At 44.7% G+C, this 25,749-nt stretch overlaps 1 protein-coding gene across 1 annotated transcript in view; it reads right to left on the reverse strand.

The window, feature by feature from the left end:
• Nucleotides 1-901: 901 nt before the first annotated feature.
• Nucleotides 902-25,749, reverse strand: part of LOC144499496 (Golgi pH regulator) — a 50,747-nt gene continuing 25,899 nt past the window's right edge. Inside the window, exons 7-13 of the mRNA XM_078221502.1 lie at nucleotides 19,842-19,953; nucleotides 18,180-18,266; nucleotides 14,724-14,816; nucleotides 13,389-13,484; nucleotides 10,849-10,938; nucleotides 6,428-6,493; nucleotides 902-3,370 (exon numbers count right to left, since the gene is read on the reverse strand). Of these exons, the coding sequence (XP_078077628.1) occupies nucleotides 3,164-3,370; nucleotides 6,428-6,493; nucleotides 10,849-10,938; nucleotides 13,389-13,484; nucleotides 14,724-14,816; nucleotides 18,180-18,266; nucleotides 19,842-19,953 (751 nt within the window). The 3' untranslated portion in view covers nucleotides 902-3,163. The remainder of the gene's footprint in view (nucleotides 3,371-6,427; nucleotides 6,494-10,848; nucleotides 10,939-13,388; nucleotides 13,485-14,723; nucleotides 14,817-18,179; nucleotides 18,267-19,841; nucleotides 19,954-25,749) is intronic.

Genomic DNA, 25,749 nt, shown 5'->3' on the forward strand with positions numbered 1-25,749 from the left:
TTTCCTTGGAATATTGGGTTTAGAGGTCACCCACCTGATTACTGGCCTGCTGAACAAAAATAAAATAAAAATCGCACATCCCTACCCCCTACTTTCCTCAATCAGTCGCCTGGGCGATGAAAGAAACGTTTACCAGTTCTGGAGGAACCCTGGAAAGCTCCTCCCCAGTCATCAACGCTTAAGGGGTTCAACGGGGTCATTTTCCCTGGCTGGAGAGACGTGAACCTTGGGTCACGGACTCAAAAATTGGAGATTCCATATCCAACACAACATCAGCAGCAATGAGATTAAACTTTGAGAAGTTCATAGTGCACATACAATGTACATTCATTCAAAAACACAAGTGCTGGAAATGCACCGCAGATCCACTGGAATCTATAAATTGAAAAGGCAATTTAATGTTACCAGAATCATCTGGTTGGATGCAAGGAAGACACCCACAAGCCCGCTCATAGAGACAGATGATTAATATTTCCAATATTTTTATGCTTCAATTTCAAACTCAATATTTGGAGTTTTTTATGCTTTGTTTTTTTTCACATCAGTTAAGCATGATTGATAAACAGGACAATGATTATAGACGTGTGTTTGAGCAACACATCTGCCATATTTGACTTAGTAACTGTCCTTAAGACTCCACAGCTCACAAGCTCTGCTAAAGTTAGAAAAAGTTTTTAATTCGGAATCAAGGTAGAGTGAGTTCACTCAGTTGCAAATTTATTTTATTCTATCATCAAAGGTTCAGAGCAGCCTTTGGTAAATCATAGCTCTTACATACTTCAGTTAATAGCTGCCTGCGTGTGCGCCTGCACACGTGTTGGTGGATGTGTGCGCTTGTGCGTGTTGGTGTGTGAGACAGTGCATGTCGGTGTGTGTTTTCAGATGAGACAATGGAAATGATCAATGTACATGGATCACAGTTTATTGTGTACTGCATTAAAGGTTAATATCCCAGCCATATCCATTCTCTGAGTGTCACATCCTCATTCAACAATGAACACTGAAATGGTAGACCCGGAAATGGCTGCCTGTACATTCTGTTCATTTTGTAATTTAGTACGCAAAATGCAAGATTATAAAATAAAGTTGGATGTACATATACAACAACAACTTGTATTCCTATAGTGCTTGTGATGTAATAAAATGTCCCAAGGCATTTAATGAGGGCATTTTAAAGGAAAACTTGACAGTGACCGGGAACCTGATTATAGAGGTAGATTTTAAAGAGTGACTTCAAGGAGGAAAGAGGGGTTTAGGGAGAAAATTTCAGGGCTCAGGGCCCAGATAACCAAGGCACGACTGCTAATAGTGAAGCAATTAAAATCTGGGATGGGCAATATGTAGAATTGGGGAGCAGAGAGATTTCGGGTGGCTGTGGGGTTGGAGATTACAGAGATAGGGAGGGGCAAGCCCATGATGGGATTTAAACTAAGAATGCAAATTTTAAAAGGGGAGTGTTGCTTACCCTGGACCCAATGCAGGTCAGAGAGCACAAGGGTGATGGATGAATGGGACTTTGAGAGAGCTCGGACACAGCAGACCAGTTTGGATGACCTCATGTTTACACACAAGTTTACACACAAAATAAGGCACAAAATAAAAATTTAAAACAAAACAGTTAACAGCGAGTGCAGACAGAAACTATTAAAGTTCAAGAGGGGCGGCACGGTGGTTAGCACTGCTGCCTCACAGTGCCAGGGACCCAGGTTTGATTCCGGCCTCGGGTCACTGTCTGTGTGGAGTTTGCACATTCTCCCCATATCTGTGTGGGTTTTCTCCGGGTGCTCCGGTTTCCTCCACTAGTCTAAAGATGTGTGGGTTAGGTGGATTGGCCGTGCTAAATTGCCCCTTAGTGTCAAGGGGATGAGCAGGGTAAAAACGTGGGGTTACAGGGATAGGGCCTGGGTTGGATTGCTGTTGGTGCAGGCTCGATGGGCCGAATGGCCTCCTTCTGTACTGTAGGGATTCTATGATTCATTGCACAGGAATCGCAGGAGGCACTGGGAGTGTGAAGAAAACTGGGCTGTTTAAAAGATCATTCAGAATATTAAAGCTTTGTCATTACACTGAGTCATTGACTTCAATACCTGCTATAGCTCATTTTCAACATCCATGATTTCTACACATAATTTTCTTTGCACAAATAATATTTAATTTATTGGACCCCTTTAAGTTTTTTGGGAAAAACACAGAAGCACCATCACAACAGAAATACTGAAATCAGAGTAATAAAGAACCTGGAGAAATCAGACACTGTAAAATACGACCCAAAAAGATCGAGAATCCACACACTCACACTTGAGGTAGACTCAGATGACATACAATGCACATGTAGAAGGTGCTCCCACCTCGTGCGTACGCTGCTTGCGTGAGAACAATTAGAAGGTCATCATCGACACACTTCATTCACTGGAAGAGTCTGAGGCACACCCTGGATAATACACTCCACGTATCAGAAACCTGTGAGGCTACCCAGAGAAGCGGCAATGTCGCTGGGATCATCACTTCAGCAAGTCTCCATTGCAAGATCAGAGCTGTGTCTTATTAAAATTCAACTTCCCGTTTGCTCCAAGGAAAAGACAATCTTTCAGAATTTTGTTTTTACAGAGCGGGAAGTCAATCAAATTCCTACGCACAGTTCCTACGGCTTTGAGATTACCTGGGGATGGGAATTAAGGGTCAACGTTAAGAAACACACACTCCCGGTTGCAGCCTTGCTGACTGGGGACACACACTGGGGAACTGAAGGTGTACATTCCCATTGCTTTTCCTCCATTATAACAAATGGAAAATTTATTCCTCAAAAATCTTTTTTTTACAGTACTTACAAAAACAAAATATTAACATCCAGCTGCAGCTTTCAATAAAACAATTTACTGATTCCAATTTCTTCAATTCAAAAATAATTGTAAACTTTAGCAGTGATTTCGCTTCTGATACTTATCCAGACAAAGCCTTCTATAAAAGTTAAATTTTTCATACCCTTTACATCAAACCACCAACCATCCACGTTTTGTCATCCACAAAGGGCCGACTGTCTGTACACTGTCCTTCCTCAAGCCTTCTCAATATACAAACGGTGGGTTTTGATGCAAGGTTATGGTCCAGTGTTTCATAAAGTGGATGTGAGCACAGAAGATGAGTGCCCTGGTTGGCAGTGGTTTTAAAAGCTCATGTGCTTTTCTGGGGCTTGTTTGTGTGCCAGGTACAGGAAGACGATACTGGACAGTGCGCTGACCAGGAAGATGACATCAAACCAGCGATGGTAAAAGTTAAACTGCAGCTCTCCCAGGACCTCAGTGACAATGGTGCGATATTCAAGAGGCATGCTCATTCTCATCAGCAACACCGATGACACAAAATACATCCCCTGTGCCAAAAGAAAGGGCAAGAGGGTAAAATTGTGAATCAGAATAAATGTTAACATTTTCAAAGCTCCTGCTCACTCTGTGGTATTTTGTGAATTTGGGTTAGGGTTAAGGACTGAAGCTATGGATATTTGATCAGATGTACATCTATTCCCATTTTAAAATCATTAGCATCTGTCTTAGCACTGCTGCCTCACAGCGCCAGCCACTCCGGGTTCGATTCCCGGCTTGGGTCACTGTCTATGTGGAGTTTGCACGTTCTCCCGGCGTCTGCGTGGGTTTCCTCCGGGTGCTCCGGTTTCCTCCCACAGTCCGAAAGACGCGCTGGTTAGGTGCATTGGCCGTGCTAAATTCTCCCTTAGTGTACTCGAACAGGCACTGGAGTGTGTCGACTAGGGGATTTTCACAGTTACTTCATTGCAGTGTTAATGTAAGCCTACTTGTGACACTAATAAATGAACTTTAAAACTTTATCTTTATTCTCCGTTACAAGTTCCTCTATCAAATGTTTACAATGTAAACTGCCTCAACCCATCACTCTGTATTTACTCTCTGCTGGTGCAGTGCCCTCCACTGGGAACCATAGAACCATAGAACATTACAGCACAGAAACAGGCTTTTTGGCCCTTCTTGTCTGTGCCGAACCATTTTTGTGCCTAGTCCCACTGACCTGCACCTGGACCATATCCCTCCACACCCCTCTCATCCATGTACCTGTCCAAGTTTTTCTTAAATGTTAAAAGTGAGCCCGCATTCACCACTTTATCCGGCAGCTCATTCCACACTCCCACCACTCTCTGCGTGAAGAAGCCCCCCCCTAATATTCCCTTTAAACTTTTCCCCCCTCACCCTTAACCCATGTCCTCTAGTTATTTTCTCCCCTAGCCTCAGTGGGAAAAGTCTGCTTGCATTCACTCTATCTATACCCATCATAATTTTATACACCTCTATCAAATCTCCCCTCATTCTTCTGCGCTCCAGGGAATAAAGTCCTAACCTATTCAACCTTTCTCTGTAACTCAGTTTCTCAAGTCCCGGCCACATCCTTGTAAACCTCCTCTGCACTCTTTCAACCTTATTAATATCCTTCCTGTAACTAGGTGACCAAAACTGCACACAATAAATTTGGCCTCACCAATGTCTTATACAATCTCACCATAACATTCCAACTCCTATACTCAATATTTTGATTTATAAAGGCCAATGTACCAAAAGCGGAGGTAATTGCAGCGTGACATGTTTACACAGGCAATCACCATTATAAAATGTGGGAACTTTTCTTGGGGAGCAATTTGCAAAAAGTGAACACATATTTCAACTGCTGACATGAATAAAGCTTGATTTCTGTAGTTGAGCATTATGTAAGACTTTATACAAGACATAAGATACACACAAAGATTACAAGATGTTTCCCCTCCCTGAAACAACGGAAGAAAGAGGAGCAGGAATAAGCTATGTGACACCCTCGGGTCTGCTCTGACATTCAATAAAATCGTAGCTGGTGCGATTCATAGAATCCCTTCAGCGCAGAAGGCCATTTGATCCATCGAGCCTGCATCGCCAACAATTCCACCCACGATCTATCCCCGAAAACCCACATATTTACCCTGCTAATCCTTCTCACCTACACATCTGGGGACACTAAGGGCAATTTACAATGGCCAATCCATCTAACCTTCACATCTTTGGACTGTGGGAGGAAACTGGAGTACCCGGAGGAGACCCATGCAGACCGGGGGGGGTGTGCAAACCCAGGACCTTGGCACTGTGAGGCAGCAGTGCTAACCACTGTGCCACCGTGTCGTTCCTATTGGTCTGATCTTGGCCTCAATTCCGCTTTCTTGCTGGTTCCTATAACTCTTAACACTGTATATTTTAAGAAACTGTCTATCTTAGTCTTGAAGATACTCAATGACTTCGCCTCTTGCTGCTGTAGGAAAGCCAAGGTTTCACAACACTTGGATAGAAAAAATTCCCTTAAATCATTTATAAATAAAGCTTGCATTTATATTTGAATTCAGGCTTCTGCTAAAACGTACGAATGACACAAGATGTGGAGAGGCTTCACTGAAACTGGTGATTTGGGTTTTTTTTTGCTATGTTCAGCATCTCTGAAAGAAGGTTAGATGGATTGGCCATTGTAAATTGCCCTTAGTGTCCCCAGATGTGTAGGTGAGAAGGATTAGCAGGGTAAATATGTGGGTTTTCGGGGATAGATCGTGGGTGGAATTGTTGGCGATGCAGGCTCGATGGGTCAAATGGCCTCCTTCTGCGCTGAAGGGATTCTATGAATCGCACCAGCTACGATTTTATTGAATGTCAGAGCAGACCCGAGGGTGTCACATAGCTTATTCCTGCTCCTCTTTGTTCTGTTGTTTCAGGGAGGGGAAACATCTTGTAATCTTTGTGTGCATCTTATGTCTTGTATAAAGTCTTACATAAAGTTCAGTTACAAGCTTTATTCATGTCAGCAGTTGAAATATGTGTTCACTTTTTGCAAATTGCTCCCCAAGAAAAGTTCCCACATTTTATAATGGTGATTGCCTGTGTAAACATGTCACGCTGCAATTACCTCCGCTTTTGGTACATTGGCCTTTATAAATCAAAGTATTGAGTATAGGAGTTGGAATGTTATGGTGAGATTGTATAAGACATTTGAGAGTGCAGAACTCCTTCAGTACTATGCTGGAAATATCAGCCTAGACCATGTGCTCAAATCTCTGGACTGGGTTTGAATCCATAACCTTCTAACTCAGAGGCAGGTGTTCTACCCACGTCTATCTCATATCTAATCCCACGCTAGCTGCTGCAGCTTCTATTCTCTGAACAATCCTGTTCTCTGACCAAAGGTAAGATCTACCTGATACTTAAATATTCCAAACAAACCTAAATTTCTCACCGAACGGAGAACAATTTTGTTCTCTAATCTGGTTTTGCAATTGTCCAAACTCATTTCAAATAGGACTCTTTGAAGCCAGCGGGTGGAAGAAATATTTGTCTTCTTATCCCGCGTTGCCTGTAAATCACTAACAAGCCAGACCAGCCTATCAATTACTTACCATAATCTGTGCGAGGACGAGTACTATAACATTCGATGATTTATTGCTGGAGATTGCATAAAAAAACTAGGAGAGAAACAAAACAAATATTGAATTAAAATATATCAGAAGTATCTCTACCAGAACAACACCAGGGATGGGGTTGCTCTCCTTTTGCTTACCTCCTGTGTTTCTTTACTATACTCATTGCCACTCCTAGCTTTTGTAGCAGGAAATCTTTTGTCATTTATATCTCTCCTGCCCTCTGAACTATCTCACACATTCCCTTTTATTCTTCTCCCCCGCCCTCCTTTCATTGCCTCAAAACGTGTGACATTTCACACGGAACTGCACCCCATCTTTCGATTAGGTCCACTCCCCGACCCCTTTGTTCTTCCTCTTCCTCCCTTCTTCCAATGTCATATAACCCGTGACTTTTCTACCACTTTTCAGTTCTGAAGAAGAGCCATATTTAACTTGAAAAGTTAACTCGGTTCCTCTGTACAAAGGTTGCTGGGTATTTCAGCATGTGCTGTTTTGATTGCTCTCTTTACAGTCGAGAAGGTTGAGGAGAAATTTCATATGTGTTCAAAATTATTATGGTGAGTTGTGCAGAAGACCCATAACCACTTTCTCAAGACAATTAGAGATGGCAATCAAGAGGAAATGCTGGAAAATCTCAGCAGGTCTGGCAGCATTTGTAAGGAGAGAAAAGAGCTGACGTTTCGAGTCCAGATGACCCTTTGTCAAAGCTGGTGATTTGGGTTTTTGGGCTTTGACAAAGGGTCATCTGGACTCAAAACGTCAGCTCTTTTCTCTCCTTACAAATGCTGCCAGACCTGCTGAGATTTTCCAGCATTTTCTCTTTTGGTTTCAGATTCCAGCATCTGCAGTTATTTGCTTTTATATAGAGATGGCAATGTTGACCAGCACCCACAGCATGGTGGCACTGCTGCCTCACGACGCCAGGGACCGGGTTCAATTCCAGCCTCGGGTCACTGTCTGCGTGGAGTTGGCACGTTCTCCCCGTGTCTGCCTGGGTTTCCTCTGGATGCTCCGGTTTCCTCCCACAGTCCAAAAATGTGCGGGTTAGATGGCCTGGCCATGCTAAATTGACCTTAGTATCGGGGGACTAGCAGGGTAAATACGTGAAGTTACGGGGATAGGGCCCTGGGTGGGATGGTTGTCGATGTAGGCTCAATGGGCTGAATGGCCTCCTTCTGCACTGTAGGGATTCTATGATTCTGTGAATGAATACGTTAGGAACAAAAGAGTTGTCAGGGAGAAAATCGGACCTCTCAGGGACAAAGGAGGGGAATTATGCTTAGAACCCAAGGGAATAGGGGAGATCCTAAATGAATACTTTGCATCGGTATTCACGAAGGAGAGGGGCGTGTTAACCGGGAGTGTCTCGGAGGGAGGTGTTGACCCGTTAGAGAAAATCTCCATTACAAGAGAGGAAGTGTTAGGTTTTTTAGGGAACATTAAAACTGACAAAGCCCCAGGGCCTGATGGCATCTATCCTCGACTGCTCAGGGAGACGAGAGATGAAATTGCTGGGCCTCTGACGGAAATCTTTGTCGCTTCTTTGGATGACGGGTGAGGTCCCTGAGGATTGGAGGATAGCGAATGTGGTCCCGTTGTTTAAGAAGGGTAGCAGGGATAACCCAGGAAATTATAGGCCGGTGAGCTTGACGTCCGTGGTAGGGAAGTTGTTGGAGAGGATTCTTAGAGACGGGATGTATGTGCATTTAGAACGGAACAATCTCATTAGTGACAGACAGCATGGTTTTGTAAGAGGGAGGTCGTGCCTTACAAATTTGGTGGAGTTTTTTGAGGAAGTGACAAAAACGGTTGATGAAGGAAGGGCCGTGGATGTTGTCTATATGGATTTCAGTAAGGCATTTGACAAAGTCCCACATGGCAGGTTGGTTAAGAAGGTTAAGGCTCATGGGATACAAGGAGAAGTGGCTAGATGGGTGGAGAACTGGCTTGGCCATAGGAGACAGAGGGTAGTGGTCGAAGGGTCTTTTTCCGGCTGGAGGTCTGTGACCAGTGGTGTTCCGCAGGGCTCTGTACTGGGACCTCTGCTATTTGTGATATATATAAATGATTTGGAAGAAGGTGTAACTGGTGTAATCAGCAAGTTTGCGGATGACACGAAGATGGCTGGAATTGCGGATAGCGAAGAGCATTGTCGGGCAATACAGCAGGATATAGATAGGCTGGAAAATTGGGCGGAGAGGTGGCAGATGGAGTTTAATCCGGATAAATGCGAAGTGATGCATTTTGGAAGAAATAATGTAGGGAGGAGTTATACAATAAATGGCAGAGTCATCAGGAGTATAGAAACACAGAGGGACCTAGGTGTGCAAGTCCACAAATCCTTGAAGGTGGCAACACAGGTGGAGAAGGTGGTGAAGGCGGCATATGGTATGCTTGCCTTTATAGGACGGGGTATAGAGTATAAAAGCTGGAGTCTGATGATGCAGCTGTATAGAACGCTGGTTAGGCCACATTTGGAGTACTGCGTCCAGTTCTGGTCGCCGCACTACCAGAAGGACGTGGAGGCATTAGAGAGAGTGCAGAGAAGGTTTACCAGGATGTTGCCTGGTATGGAGGGTCTTAGCTATGAGGAGAGATTGGGTAGACTGGGGTTGTTCTCCTTGGAAAGACGGCGAATGAGGGGAGATCTAATAGAGGTGTACAAGATTATGAAGGGTATAGATAGGGTGAACAGTGGGAAGCTTTTTCCCAGGTCGGAGGTGACGATCACAAGGGTCACGGGCTCAAGCTGAGAGGGGCGAAGTATAACTCAGACATCATAGAAGAATCATAGAAACCCTACAGTGCAGAAGGAGGCCATTCGGCCCATCGAGTCTGCACCGACCACAATCCCACCCAGGCCCTACCCCCACATATTTACCCGCTAATCCCTCTAACCTACGCATCCCAGGACTCTAAGGGGCAATTTATAACCTGGCCAATCAACCTAAGCTGCACATCTTTGGACTGTGGGAGGAAACCGGAGCACCCGGAGGAAACCCACGCAGACACGAGGAGAATGTGCAAACTCCACACAGACAGTGACCCGAGCCGGGAATCGAACCCGGGACCCTGGAGCTGTGAAGCAGCAGTGCTAACCACTGTGCTACCGTGCCGCCCCTGTGCTACCGTGCTGCCAGAGGGACGTTTTTTTACACAGAAGGTGGTGGGGGCCTGGAATGCGCTGCCAAGTAGGGTGGTGGAGGCAGGCACGCTGACATCGTTTAAGACTTACCTGGATAGTCACATGAGCAGCCTGGGAATGGAGGGATACAAACGATTGGTCTAGTTGGACCAAGGAGCGGCACAGGCTTGGAGGGCCGAAGGGCCTGTTTCCTGTGCTGTACTGTTCTTTGAATTTCAGCCAGTAACAATAAGTAGAGATATGTAAAAACAAATGCCTAATGGCCAGTGTTTGGAAAGTGTAGCCGGTGTGTCTGAGAGATAGCGTGAGTATGTACACAGATGTGCGAGTGCACGCATGAGCACATGTGGAAGACAGAGACAATGTGCGTGTATGTCTGGTGTGAGAGCACGAGCATGTACACAGATATATAATTGCGTGTGTGAGTATGTGTAAGAGACAATATGTGCTCATCTGTGCAGTTCTTCCGTCTGTTTCTCTTGCACTGCTCTTTGTTCGGTTTCTGTCTCTCTGCTGTTCTGGTTTGGTTCTGTATCTTGTTCATCTTTTTTCCCCTCTCTCCTTTCTGGTTGTCTTTCTCACTCCTTCACTGTTCTGACTCGCTCGTCTTCTCCCTGTTCCTTGTTGCTCATTTCTCTCCTCTTATTCAGTTCAGACAGGTTGGCAGGTGATGGAGGCCAGGGTGCAGGTTGGCTTTGGTCCAGTGATGGGGAGAGAGATCTGGCCAGGGCCACACACTGGCAATGAGAGCATGCTGGGGCCAGATCCCATCCAAAAGCAAAGCAGAAGGCCAGCCCCAGCACTATGGTTACCTTACCTTAGAGACACAAATCAAGAGCTGGAAGAGCTGCAAGTTATGGGTGTAATAAATACATTCTAAGAAGTCTACAACACCAGGTTAAAGTCCAACAGGTTTATTTATTATTTGTTTATCATTTATATAGATAATTGTAACAATTTATTTATATTTATTATTTAGTTATTAAATAAACCTGTTGGACTTTAATCTGATGTTGTGAGGCTTCTTACTGTGCCCACCCCAATCCAACGCCAGCATCTCCACATAATGAATACATTGTGAACTGTGTCGTAATTCAAAACTGACAGTGAACTGTAACTGTTTATCATGACAGAAATACCATGAATTGTGCACTAGCAGCAAGAAAAGTTTAATAGAAATTCTATAATATACACAACTACTCTTTGCAATTAATAAAACATAGTGAAAGCTGAACTTAGTTCCTGCACATACCTTGGTGAGCGTTATCAACAAGCCCCGAATAGAAGTGACGATAATAATTCCCACAAGTATAAAGGAGATATGTTGAGACCAAAACTTCACCTGCATTCAAAGGAAACCAATGTGAAAATGCTACTTGAAGGCAGAATGTTTCCTATTCTGCTCAGAAACCAGGTGCCTTGAGAAAATATATAATAACTCAGAGCTAATATAATCTTACACATGAGAGAGAGAAAAAATCCTTCACAGCCACAGGATATCCCAAGGAACTTTACTGCCAATGAAACACTCTTGAACTGTAATCACTGTGCATTATAGGAAACGCAGCAGCCAACTTGTGCACAGCAAGCTCCCATGAACAGCAATGTAATGATGGTTCGATCATCGACGTTGATTGAGGGATTAATATTGTTGGGATGCTGGGGAGAACTTCCCTGCTCTTCTTTGAAAGGTTAGGGGATCTTTTACATCTACCCCAGAGGGAAGATGGGGTTTTGGTTTAATGTCTCATCCAAAGGACAGCACCTCCAACAATGCAGCACACTCTCATTACTGCAATTGGAGCGTCAGCCTTGATTTCTGCACTCGAGTCCTGGAACCCAGAACTTTTTGACTCAGAGGTGAGTCCGCTACCCACAGACATTTCGGGGCCCTGAGGTCAACTATTAGAGGAAAAATAAAGATTTGGAGCAATATATAAAATGTGATAATAGGATTACTTAAGAGCAGGGAAGTTCTCCCCAATTAGGTGAGATGCATGAGAAGGCCAAACTTGGATGGGCTGAATGATCTTTGTTTCTTATTCCAGACTTTTATGTTGTCAGCTATGAAAATGGAAAGAACAGTATTCACACCGACTCGGCCACTCACACTCAACATGAGGGTTCATTCGGAACTTACTTGGCATTATTAATTTGCATTTTATGAACGACTGATTGCAAATGATCTTTGTTTTCCTAACTGCCACACAGGTTATTCTGATTGTGGCAGCGCTATGTGAAACACACTGATGAAACTGCTATCTATTTTGACTTGATGTGTAAAGATAGGTCAAGGGAACTGAACTTTACAGAATTACTTCACGTGAAAGTGAGTTCAGTTCCTTAAAAACACAAAAATAAGGAAGTGAAAATGGTCTATTTCCTTTCTGATTTGTTAATGTTGGCAGCAATAACAGACCCTTTGCTATAACATTTCACTTTGGATTCTGTTGAGTCTGTATTTCCAAGATGCTAATCATAAGAATCCCTACAGTGCAGAAGATGACCATTTGGTCCATCAAGTCTGCACTGACCACAATCCCACACAGGCCCTATTTCCGTAATCCTCATATTTACCCTGCTAACCTCCTGACACTAGGGTCAATTTAGGAAGGTCAATCAACCTAACTCGCATATTTTTGAACTGTGGGAGGAAACTGGAGCACCTGGAAGAAACCCACATACAGACACGGGGAGAACGTGCAAACTCCACACAGTGACCCGTGGTCTGAATTGAACCTGCGTCCCTGGAGCTGTGAGGCAGTAGTGCTAACTTGCGTCACTGGCAGAAGAACCAGAGGGGAGAGGAGGAGAAAGTTAATGCAGTGCATTGGGGTCGATGGCAGTGAAGCAGATTCATTAGTAACTTTCAAAAAGGAATTGGACAAATAGCTGAAAAAGAGAAGCTTACAGGGCTATGGAGAAAGGGTAGGGAGTGAGACTACTTCGCTAACTCTTTCAATGGGCCAGCACAGGCACAATGGGCCAAATGGCCCCTTCCTATGCTGTACGATCCTATCCCACATCAGAATCACAAGATCCGTTAGCACCTGTTACTGGAAATACGTGTAACTAAATGAAGACTTGATTAACGAAGATAGATTGGGGAAGTTAGGATGGTTTTCCTTAAAGAAATAAAGGCTGAGAGAATATTTATAGAGGCATTCAAAATCATGAGGGCTTTGAACAGAGTAAATTGGAAGAAACTGTTCTCACTAACGAAAGGATCGAGTGGGCAGAGTGGGCAGAGGTTTAAGCTAATTGGTAAAAGCAGCAATAGAGATAAGAAGAAAGCCTTTTCGTGCAAAGACTGGTTATGGTCTGGAATATGCTGCCTGAGAGTGTGGTGGAGGTAGGGTCAACTGAAGCATTCAGGAGGGAATGAGAGTGTTTTCTGAAAGGGAAGAATCTGCAGGGTTATGGGGGGAAAGCAGGAGAAATCCAGCGAGTTGCTGGTGTAGACACGGTCAGCCGAATGGCTTCCTTCTGCACCTTACCAAACTTTGTGTGTGACCTCCATGATATGCCAACAATGCAGTCTTTAAACAGAAAAGCTTGATATTTCATCTAGTGGAGAGATGAGCTTTGATGGTTAAGTGGCTTTGCCCTCACTCATGAAACTCTGCTGATGCCTTTAACTCTACTATGGATAACTTGATGAGGAGTTGGCAGGTGTGAGCCAGGTGGGTATTAAGCAACACCTACTTCATTTAACGGTAGGGATTCAACCAGTGTTATTCATTGTCCAACATCGAGAAATCAGGTGTTACAATGAGCAATACTTATACTCACATCAAACTGAATGCCCAGGTAGTTCACGGTGATCTCTATACCGCGAGTGACCGGGTCTGTTTTACCAACTCGATCAAAGACGATATTTATGGTTGCCTGCAAATTAAATGTGGGGAGAAAAACACAAATCAAACAGCCAACAAGACCAGGTTTATCTGTAATGGATTATATTCCAGTTACATCAGAGCTTGTCTATGTTAACATAGGTAAGAACCAAGAGATCACTCACAAATAGTTTCATAGAATCCTTACAGTGTAGAAGGAGGCCATTTTGGCCCATCGAGTCTGCACCGACCTCAATCCCACCCAGGCCCTACCCCTGTAATCCCACATATTTATCTTCTGAGTCCCCCTGACACTAAGGGACAATTTACCATGGCCAATCAACCCAACTCGCATATCTTTGGAGTGTGGGAGGAAACCCACGCAGACACGAGGAGAATGTGCAAACTCCACACAGACAGTGACCCAAGCCGGGAATCGAACCTGGATCCCTGGCGCTGTGAGGCAGCAGTGTTAACCACTGTGCCACCGTGCCGCCCTCAACAAGTCAGAATGAAAGCAATTGATGAAAGCTACCGTCAAATTTAATGTGGACGTCAAGTGCTTAAAACTAACTCACTGAGCCCTTTGTAGTTGGCCTGCATTACAGTAACAACCAAACAGGACCTGGAGATAACATTCAGCTTCTTGAAGTTGTTCCACCATCTCGCTGGAACATGACTGATCTATATCTTAACTCGTCTACCTGCTTCGGTTCTGAAGTTTTTAATCCTCTTTCCCAACAAAAATCAATCCATCCTGGTTTCATATTTTTCAATTGACTTCCCCAGCCTCAGTAGCTTTTTGGGGAGAGACAGAGTTCCGATTTTCACAACCCTTTGAGTGAAGAACTTTATATCCTATCCACCTCCCCCCGCCCCACCCCCCTCCTCCCCACCCTCCCGCTCCCAAAAAAGCTTTTGAGGCTGAGGATCGAGGGAGGGGTTGAGGGAGGGAGGGAATGAGAGAGACAGAGTATGAGTAAAGGAGGGAGTGAGGAAGTGAGGGAGGGAGTATGAGGGAGGGAGGGGCAAGCTTACTTACGTAACTGAGGCATTCCGATCAAAAAACATCTGGGCTGGAAATTCAGTGGCTTACACTTAGCAAATGACAAAATTCAAACAGGACAAGCTGTCGGGTAAGATCTATATGAAATGAGAAGCGAGTTGCCTGGGATTTAGGGGGCTGGGGGTTTGAGATCTACAAATGGTAGCTTAACATTATAAATGGTTCTGTCAAGCCCATCCTTCCCATTCAGCATGTAGCAGTGCCATAACGGTAAGGTTTACTCACCATGAAGATCTTCCAGACACAGTATATGGAGAAAAAGTAACCCAAGAAATTGAAATATTTTCCCTGAAATGTTTTTGAGTATTCAATTCTTTCCTGTGGAAGTTAAAAAGGAGACATACTTTTAGCACCAAATTTCTGCGTCTCTAAGCTGTTTCTGTTACGGTGAGGAAATGCAGAGATCAATCCCATTAAGTTTTCAGGGAAGATCTGGAATTCTCTCAATTCATTCACATGCAGTTTTCGTGCTTATAATCTCTGTTGCTCATGACTGCCTCAAAGCTATTCCATTTTCACAGAGCACAGTGCATCAACGGCAAAACACAATTAGAGACACGATAAACAAGATCTTGACTTGAAACAACTCCGAAAGAAGTTATGCTAATCCTTTACAGAGTACTGGTTAGATTTTGGTTCAGAGTATTATGGCCAGTTCTGGGCAGCACACTTTAGGAAAGATCGCAAGGGAGTGCAGGGAAGGCTGGTACCAAAGATGACAGGCTTCAGTTACCCGGAGAGACTGAAGAAGCTGAGGTTGCTCTCCTTAGAACAGAAAAGGTCAAGGGGAAATTTAATGAAGGCGTTCAAAATCATGAAGGGCTTTGATAGAGCAACTGAGGAAAAATTATTACTGCAGGCAGAAAAATTGGTAACCAGCGGGACACAGATTGAAGTGAATTGGCAAGCAAACCATAGGGTGAGGTGAGGGGAACTTTTCTGCACTGAGTTATGAAGATCTGGGTGGTGGAAACAGATTCAATAGCAACTTTCAAAGCGAATTGGATAAATTTTTGATATGGAGAAAATGGTAGGGCTATGGGGGAAGTGCAGTGGAGTGGGACTAACTGGATAGCTCTTTCAAAGAAGCAGCATAGACAAAATTGGCTAAATAGGCTCCTCCTGTGTTGTAAGATTCTATCCCACATGTCACTTGAGATATCTGTCAATTAATGAAGACTTGTTTAAAACTTTGTATGTAGTTCCCATGATATGTAACCGTGCAGGCCACAAACACAAATGCTTAATGGCTCTTGTATGACAGTGACTCGAAAGGAAACGATTAATCTTCTACATCATGCATTTTCCTGTGGCGATTATCCCAATTTATTTTTAACCATACCGCAGTTACTTCCTAAATTAATTTTCCGTTGTGCCTTTATTTTCACTGTTTAGAAGATATAGGGAAAATGTGTTGACAATAATACTGCTTCCCCACCGCACTCGAGCTAGCAAATGGTTATACTCAACATGGGTTTTCTTTTCTAAATGCATCTGGCAAATGTCCAGGTGACAGTACAAAGTACAGTAAATGAGAGAGTTTGGGAAGCAGTGAACTAACTCCTAACACTTGATTCAAATATTTTTTCTTCTCATCTTAAAACGTTACTAGGGTCAGGTTTTATTTATAACGCTAGCACTTCTCCCATGACACTATTTATCAGGCTGTTTTCGGAAGATGATATAATGTTCTACCATTTAATGCAGAATACACAACTGGAGTTGTGTTTGAGTTCAACTATGACGTGGAGATGTCGGCGTTGGACTGGGGTAGGCACAGTAAGAAGTCTCACAACACCGGCTTAAAGTCCAACAGGTTTATTTGGTAGTACGAGCTTTCGGAGCGCTGCTCCTTCATCGGGTGAGTGGAGAGTTGGGTTCACAAACACGGCATATATAGACAGAGACGCAGTGGCAAGATAATGGTTGGAATGTGAGTCTTCACAGGTGCAGACAGTGTGAATGGAGAAAGGGATAGTCACAGGTTAAAGAGGTGTGAATTGTCTCCAGCCAGGACAGTTAGTAGGATTTTGCAAGCCCAGGCCAAATGGTGGGGGTTACACGGAGTGTGACATGAACCCAAGATCCCGGTTGAGGACGGCCCTCATGCGTGCGGAACTTGGCTATCCTTGGCGGACTTTAACCTGGTGTTGTGAGACTTCTTACTGAGTTCAACTAGTCAACAAAGACTGTTATTAGGAATTCAATTAGTGTTTTAGTCAAGAGATTTTCCAAGCTGGGATGTAATTGTCGATTTAAGCCGGCAGATTTAAAGACACCAGTCTAGGCTGTCACTCACTGTGCAGCACTGACGGAGTGTTGCACGGTCAGAGATGAGACTTTAAATTGAGGGTCCCATCTGCCCTCTCTGGTGGTTGTGAAGGATGCCACGGCCATGACTATGAATTTGATTTGATTTGATTTATTATTGTCACATGTATTAACATACAGTGGAAAAGTATTGTTTCTTGTGCGCTATACAAAGCATACCGTTCATAGAGAAGGAAACGAGAGAGTGCAGAATGTAGTGTTAACAGTCATAGCTAGGGTGTAGAGAAAGATCAATTTAATGCTAGGTAGGTCCATGCAAATGTCTGACAGCAGTAGGGAAGAAGCTGTTCTTAAGTTGGTTGGTACGTGGCCTCAGACTTTTGTATCTTTTTCCCGAAGGAAGAAGGTGGAAGAGAGAATGTCCGGGGTGCGTGGGGTCCTTAATTACGCTGGCTGCTTTGCCGAGGCAGCGGCAAGTGTAGAATCAATGGATAGAGGGAATTCTCCTGCTGTGTTCTGGTTAATACTTATCCCTCAATAAACATTACTCAAAATGGATTACCTGGTCATTATCATGCTGCTGCTTGTGGGACTTTGCTGTCCGCAAATTGGCTGCTACATTTCCTACATTACAATACTGACTACACTTCAATACTGACTACACTTCAAGTACTCCAGTGGCTGTACGATACTTCTCCCCTGCCCTGAGAGTGTGAAGGGCACTAGAGAAATACAGGTTCATTGTTCTTTATTGCTGGACTCAGCGGGGCTCATACACAGATGTTCCATTCTTAATATATTAGTCAATCACCCAGGCAGACAAAGTCTTAGTTTTCAAGTTGAGGAGGGCTGCAGGATAAGAAATAATTCAATATAATACGTTTGACTTTTGTTATTTGGCAACACCCAGAAAGAGGAAATGTTGGCTGGAGGATAGAGGCTAAGAGTCAGTAGACACAAGACTGGGGTTGCAGCACCATCATTGGAGAGACCTTATAACTGCAGCTACCAGGTTAACATGGGCAGTTTCCATTAGAAATATCCACACGGTGACCAGAAGTTGTGATTAAAGCAAACACAGAAAGGTGGTGGAAGCAGAGTCAATGGTAACGCTCAAAGGGGAACTGGGTACATAGTTGAAAAGAAAAAAATTTGCAGGGCTCGGGGCAAAGAGCAGGGAAGTGGGACTAATTGGAAAGCTCTTCCAAAAAGCCAGCACAGGCATGAGGAGCTGAGTGGCCTTCATGTGTGCTGTATCATTCCATGAATAGAAGTCGTATTTGATAGAGTGTGGACGAGTTTTAATACATCATAAAAAAGTTACTTCTGATCTTTTCCAGCATTACAAATTCTTGTAGATGTGAGTCTGGACTATTTCAGATGGTGGAAAAATGGTGAATTTATTAATACCTTAGTCGCGTGAAGATCAACTGTTTCAAGGAACAACTGTCGGCTCAGCTCCTCCAGTGCATCCACCTCTTGCTGAATAAGTGAGAGATCTGGAGGGAAATGTTAAAGAAAGTGCCAAGTGAACTGAACTCAGCGTGACACCCATGAGCCATATCTTTAACTGCAGGGGTGACAAAAAGCCATATGAAGGTTAAGCAAGTGACAGAAGGAAGTCTGAACTATTTACAAGAAATGAGGTGTGTGTCCTTTTACTGTTCCAGTTATAGTCTCCATACTGGAAAATGATATACAAGCACTGGAAAAAGTGCAAAACAAAAGATTTGCAAGGATGATACTGGAACTGAGATGACCTAACAGGGAAGGCAGAATAGGCTGGGACTCTTCCGCACCAGAGTTTTGTACAGTTGCAGCATGACCTCATGGCTCCGAAACTCAATCCCACTACCAATAAATGCTAACACACCGTATGCCTTCTTAACAACCCTATCAACCTGGGTGCCAACTTTCAGGGATCTACGCACATGGACACCCAGATCCCTCTGTTCATCCACACTACCAAGTATCTTTCCATTATAGGAAGCATGTGGAAGCGTTGGAAAAGGTGCAGAGGAGATTTACCAGGATGTTGCCTGGTATGGTGGGAAGGTCTTATGAGGAAAGGCTGAGGGACTTGTGGTTGTTTTCGTTAGAGAGAAGGTTAAGAGGTGACTTTAGAGGCATACAAGATGATCAGAGGATTAGATAGGGTGGATAGTGAGAGCCTTTTTCCTCAGATGGTGATGGCTAACACGAGGGGACATAGCTTTAAATTGAGGGGTGAGAGGTATAGGACAGATGTTAGAGGTAGGTTCTTTACTCAGAGAGTAGTAAGGGCATGGAATGCCCTGCCTGCATCAGTAGTGGACTTGCCAACATTAAGGGCATTTAAATGGTCATTGGATAAACATATGGATGATATTAGAATAGTGTAGATTAGAGGGGTTTTAGATTGGTTTCACTGGTCGGCGCAACATCGAGGGCCGAAGGGCCTGTACTGCACTGTTATGTTCTATGTTCTTTTATCTAAAAAAATTATGACTGAGGGGTGACCTAAAGGAGGTTTATAAGATGTTGAAAGGGTTTGATGTGGTAATCGCATAGATGTTTACAAATGTGGCTGAGTCCAAAATTAGGGGCCACAAACATAAGATGCCAATAAATCCAATAGGGAATTCGGGGACAGAAACAGAAAATGCTGGAAAATCTCAGCAGGTCTGACAGCATCTGTGGAGAGAGATTGGAGCCAGTGTTTCGAGTCTGGATGACCCTTCGTCAGAGCTAGGGGATTCAGGAAAATGTCTTTACCCAGAGAGGTGAGAATGTGGTACTCGCTACCATAGGGTGCGATTGAGGTGAATAGTATGGATATATTTAAGGGGGAAGCTGAATAAACACATGAGGGAGAAAGGAATAGAAGGAGATGTTGATAGTATGAGATGAAGAGGGGTGGGAGGAGGCTCATGTGGAGCAGAAATACCAGCACGGAGCAGTTAGTGTGTTATAACTCTACGTTGCTCAGGGTATATTAGAGAGCTTTCAAAATTTATTCTGAGTAAAATAACAAGGCATAGTCTCATTTCAAGGTATAGAACGTGGCACCCCATTTAATCATCAAAAAAGGATATTTTCACTGTTGGAAGATGACGAAGTCACACTTTTAATCATTCCCCAAAATCCTGCGGGCTTATTCTGCACCTCTCCACGTTGGAACATCATCCTCCTGGTCACTGCAATTCTATCAGGGAGCCAAATGAGAAGTAAATCAGGTTGCATCTCTTACCTGGGACAGGAACATGATCAAGTCAAACACAATACCACCAATCAACACAAAGGTTATCCGGGACTCAATAGACAGCAAAGAAAAACCCAGGTCAGAGTAAAACCAGCCTCCCATCCATTGACTCTGTCTACATTTCCCGCTGCCTCGGCAAAGCAGCCAGCATAATTAAGGACCCCACGCACCCCGGACATTCTCTCTTCCACTTTCTTCCTTCGGGAAAAAGATACAAAAGTCTGAGGTCACGCACCAACCGACTCAAGAACAGCTTCTTCCCTGCTGCCATCAGACTTTTGAATGGACCTACCTTATATGAAGTTGATCTTTCTCTACACCCTAGCTATGACTGTAACACTACATTCTGCACTCTCTCCTTTCCTTCTCTATGAACGGTATGCTTTGTTTGTATAGCGCGCAAGAAACAATACTTTTCACTGTATGTTAATACATGTGACGATAATAAATCAAATCAAATCAGACTGCAGTTATGAACTAGATTACTCGGTGACACTCAAATAAAAGCAAAATACTGCAGGTGCAGGAAATTTGAAATAAAAACAGGAAGTGCTGGAAAAGCTCAGCAGGTCTGGAAGCATCTGTGGAGAAAGAAACAGAGTTAACATTTCGATCAAATGTGACTGCTTCAGTGCTCCTTGGGATTAACAGCTAAAGCAGGCTTTAGAGAAGAGAGCGCATTGGGGTGGGAGTGGGGTAGGGAGAGGGGGGTTAAAATTTCAGTGCTATCCTATTATAAATATACAAACTTATTATCCTAACTGATCTGATTTGTTGTCATATGTATTGGGATACAGTGAAAAGTATTGTTTCTTGCGTGCTTTACAGATAAAACATACCACTCGTAGAATCCCTACAGTGCAGAAGGAGGCCATTCAACCCATCGAGCCTGCATCAACCACAATCCTACCCATGCCCTACTCCCACAACCCCACATATTTACCCTGCTAATGCCCCTGACACTAAGGGGCAATTTAGCATGGCCAATCCATCTAACCTGCACATCTTTGGAGTGTGGGAGGAAACCGGAGCACCTGGAGGAAACCCACATAGACACGGGGAGAATGTGCAAACTCCACACACACAGTGACCCAGGGCTGGAATTGAATCCGAGTCACTGGTGCTGTGAGGCAGCAGTGCTAACCACTGTGCCACCCGAGTACATAGAGTATGTAGGGGAGAAGGAAAGGAGAGGGTGCAGAATGTAGTGTTACAATTACAGATAGGGTGTCGAGAAAGATCAGCTTAATAATATGGTAAGCCCATCATCATTAGAGTTTAAAAGAGTACAATTTTAAGAGCATAGAATGAGAATAAAAGGTTGAACTGCGAAATGATTCTAGATGAACTGGAGCCCACTGCAATTATCATCATTGTTCAGCAGCATTGGGCTGTTGGTAATGTCCAACAAATCATTGGTAACACAGTCATCAGGTTAGAGCTCGGCAGAGCATCTTGGAAAGTTAAGGGTTAATAATTGAACTTCCTTGTATTTGGAAACACTGCTTTTCACCAGAAACAGAATGGTTTTAAAGGGAAGCATGGCTTACCTTCCCCTTGAAGTGCCCGAGTGTTAGATACGAGAAGTGTTTGCGTAGGGAGCTAAGACGACAGCGATGTCATCAAGCATGAATGACTAAAGTATAGCCTCAATGGCGAGTGTAATACTGTAGGTAGAGAGGTCCATTAACTATAGCGTGCAAAGCTCATGGTTAAAAAGACGAGTCTGCGAAGGATTCTGGAACAGTTAAATCAGGAAGTCTTGTTTGATGGAAGTAACTTTGGAGTAAACAAGTACAACTGTTCACACAAACAGACTTTTTAAAAGATTCAACAATAGAAACATCGCGAGGTCTTATTTGTGACATGTACCTTTGATGTAAAACAAGGGGAAAGTAAAGGAGCATTGCTTTCAACAGCTATTTTGAGGGCTTGAAAGATAAAAAGAAACCCAAAAGCCACTCACCCTCTGCTAGATTGATCACCAATACCCTGTATGAATGAAGTCTGTTCTGTGGACCCCACCATCATGTCTTGCGCTCAAAGCACGTTATTGTGAAGGAGAAAAAGGAGGAGTTTGACAGTTGAATGTTAACAGATTTTTTTTGTTCAGGACTGAAATTGCTAATTGCCAGACATTTTCAGTGGGTAGAACCCCCATGTCTGAGTAAGAAGGATGTGGGTTTAAGACCCATACCAGAGACGTCAACATACATTAATGCAACACTGAAGGAGTGCAGCACTGTCACGGGTGAGAGGCTTAACTGAGGTCTACTCTCGAGGTGGATGTACAAGGACCCGTGATACTATTTGAAGATGATCCAGAGAGGTGTCCTGACTGTTATTTATCTCGCATTGCTGTTTGTGGGATCTTGCTGTGCATTTTGGCTGCCAGGTTTCCTGCATTTCAACAATGAATATACTTCAAAAGTACATCATTGGCTGTAAGATGCACTGGGATGTGGAAGGGACGACAGGAAGCAAGTTCTTTTCTTTTCCTTTATATCTTTGATGCACAGCTTTTCCCTCTGCCCCTCTCTTCCCTTTAGTGGAGGTTAAAACAAATCTCTCTGACCAAGCCTTTGGTTACTTGTTCTAATATCTCTTCATGTGGTTTGGTATCACAATTTTTAAAAAATTCATTTGAGGAATGTAGGCATCGCTGGCTGGCCAGCATTTATTGCCCATCCCTAGTTACCCTTGGGGGGGCAGCTGGGAGTCAACCACATTGCTGTGGGTCTGGAGTCACATGTAAGCCAGACCAGGTAAGGAGGGCAGATTTCCTTCCCGAAAGGACATTAGTGACCCAGATGTGTTTTTCTGACAATCAACAATGGTTTCATGGTCATCAGTAGACTTTTAATTCCAGATTTTTATTGAATTCAAATTTCACCATCTGCCACGGTGGGATTCAAACTCGGGTCCCCAGAGCTTTACCCTTGGTCTCTGGATTACTAGTTCAGCAACAATGTCACTACGCCATCGCCTCCCCCTCTCCCTGATTTGTCTGATAATGCCCCTGTGTAATGCTTCGAGCTGGTTTTACTATGTTAAAGATGCTGTACAAAGGTCATTGTTGAGCGCTCGACAATCACCAGGCAAGACTGTTCTCTTCCTATTGGGGAGCACTTCAGCGGTCACGGGCATTCGGCCTCTGATATTCGGGTAAGCGTTCTCCAAGGCGGCCTTCACGACAGCGCAGAGTCGCTGAGCAGAAACTGATAGCCAAGTTCCGCACACACAAGGACGGCCTCAACCGGGATATTGGGTTCATGTCTCACTATTTGTAACTCCCACAGTTGCGTGGACCTGCAGAGTTTCACTGGCTGTCTTGTCTGGAGACAATACACATCTTTTTAGCCTGTCTTGATGCTCTCTCCACTCCCATTGTTTTGTTTCTTAAAGACTGGATTAGTTGTAAGTATTCGCATTCCAACCATTATTCATGTAAATTGAGTCTGTGTCTTTATAAGTTCTGTTTGTGAACAGAATTCCCACTCACCTGAAGAAGGGGCTTAGAGCTTCGAAAGCTTGTGTGGCTTTTGCTACCAAATAAACCTGTTGGACTTTAACCTGGTGTTGTTAAACTTCTTACTGGTGCAGGTACTCCCAGAGTTACAGTGCCTGTGAGTGCAGGTACTCCCAGAGTTACAGTACCTGTGGGTGCAGGTAATCCCGGAGTCACAGTGCCTGTGGGTGCAGGTACTCCCGGAGTCACAGTGCCTGTGGGTGCAGGTACTCCCAGAGTCACAGTGCCTGTGGGTGCAGGTACTCCCAGAGTCACAGTACCTGTGGGTGCAGGTACTCCCAGAGTCACAGTGCCTGTGGGTGCAGGTACTCCCAGAGTCACAGTACCTGTGGGTGCAGGTACTCCCAGAGTCACAGTACCTGTGGGTGCAGGTACTCCCAGAGTTACAGTACCCGTGGGTGCAGGTACTCCCAGAGTCACAGTACCTGTGAGTGCAGGTACTCCCAGAGTCACAGTACCTGTGGGTGCAGGTACTCCCAGAGTTACAGTACCTGTGGGTGCAGGTACTCCCAGAGTTACAGTACCTGTGGGTGCAGGTACTCCCAGAGTCACAGTACCTGTGGGTGCAGGTACTCCCAGAGTCACAGTACCTGTGGGTGCAGGTACTCCCAGAGTTACAGTACCTGTGGGTGCAGGTACTCCCAGAGGTACAGTACCTGTGGGTGCAGGTACTCCCAGAGTTACAGTACCTGTGGGTGCAGGTAGCCCCAGAGTTACAGTACCTGTGGGTGCAGGTACTCCCAGAGTCATAGTACCTGTGGGTGCAGGTACTCCCAGAGGTACAGTACCTGTGGGTGCAGGTACTCCCAGAGTCATAGTACCTGTGGGTGCAGGTACTCCCAGAGGTACAGTACCTGTGGGTGCAGGTACTCCCAGAGTCATAGTACCTGTGGGTGCAGGTACTCCCAGAGTTACAGTACCTGTGGGTGCAGGTACTCCCAGAGGTACAGTACCTGTGAGTGCAGGTACTCCCAGAGTTACAGTACCTGTGGGTGCAGGTACTCCCAGAGTTACAGTACCTGTGAGTGCAGGTACTCCCAGAGTTACAGTACCTGTGGGTGCAGGTACTCCCAGAGTCACAGTACCTGTGGGTGCAGGTACTCCCAGAGTCACAGTACCTGTGGGTGCAGGTACTCCCAGAGTTACAGTACCTGTGGGTGCAGGTTGTCCCAGAGTCACAGTGCCTGTGGGTGCAGGTACTCCCAGAGTCACAGTACCTGTGGGTGCAGGTACTCCCAGAGTTACAGTACCTGTGGGTGCAGGTACTCCCAGAGTTACAGTACCTGTGGGTGCAGGTAGTCCCAGAGTTACAGTACCTGTGAGTGCAGGTACTCCCAGAGTTACAGTACCTGTGGGTGCAGGTACTCCCAGAGTCACAGTACCTGTGGGTGCAGGTACTCCCAGAGTTACACTACCTGTGGGTGCAGGTTCTCCCAGAGTCACAGTACCTGTGGGTGCAGGTACTCCCAGAGTCACAGTACCTGTGGGTGCAGGTACTCCCAGAGTTACAGTACCTGTGGGTGCAGGTAGCCCCAGAGTCACAGTACCTGTGGGTGCAGGTACTCCCAGAGTCACAGTACCTGTGGGTGCAGGTACTCCCAGTGTCACAGTACCTGTGGGTGCAGGTACTCCCAGAGTTACAGTACCTGTGGGTGCAGGTACTCCCAGAGTTACAGTACCTGTGGGTGCAGGTACTCCCAGAGTTACAGCACCTGTGGGTGCAGGGACTCCCAGAGTTACAGCACCTGTGGGTGCAAGTACTTCCAGAGTTACAGTACCTGTGGGTGCAGGTACTCCCAGAGTCACAGTACCTGTGGGTGCAGGTACTCCCAGAGTCACAGTACCTGTGGGTGCAGGTACTCCCAGAGTTATAGTACCTGTGGGTGCAGGTACTCCCAGAGTTGTTAGGTCTTCCCAGTCTTTTTGTGAAGAGTCACATCGGACTCAAAACTTAAATTCTGTTTCCCTTCTCACAGATGATGCCAGGCCTGCTGAGTTTTTCCAGCACTCTGCTTTTGTTTCGGGTATAAACAGTGTTCCCTGGAGAAGCTCTCTGAATCTCCTGGAGATGACTTTGGTACCTAGGGCGATGCTTTCAGACACATTCCTTAAACTTCAAATGCCGAGAGAGCAGCTGTGTTAAATCATGCTGCAGAAATGGGCCTTTGCCCATCTGGAAGTGATGCTGAGTATCATGCATGAGTAACTGC

Source organism: Mustelus asterias, chromosome 10 (assembly GCF_964213995.1).
Source record: "Mustelus asterias chromosome 10, sMusAst1.hap1.1, whole genome shotgun sequence".
NCBI classification, from domain to species: Eukaryota; Metazoa; Chordata; class Chondrichthyes; order Carcharhiniformes; family Triakidae; genus Mustelus; species Mustelus asterias.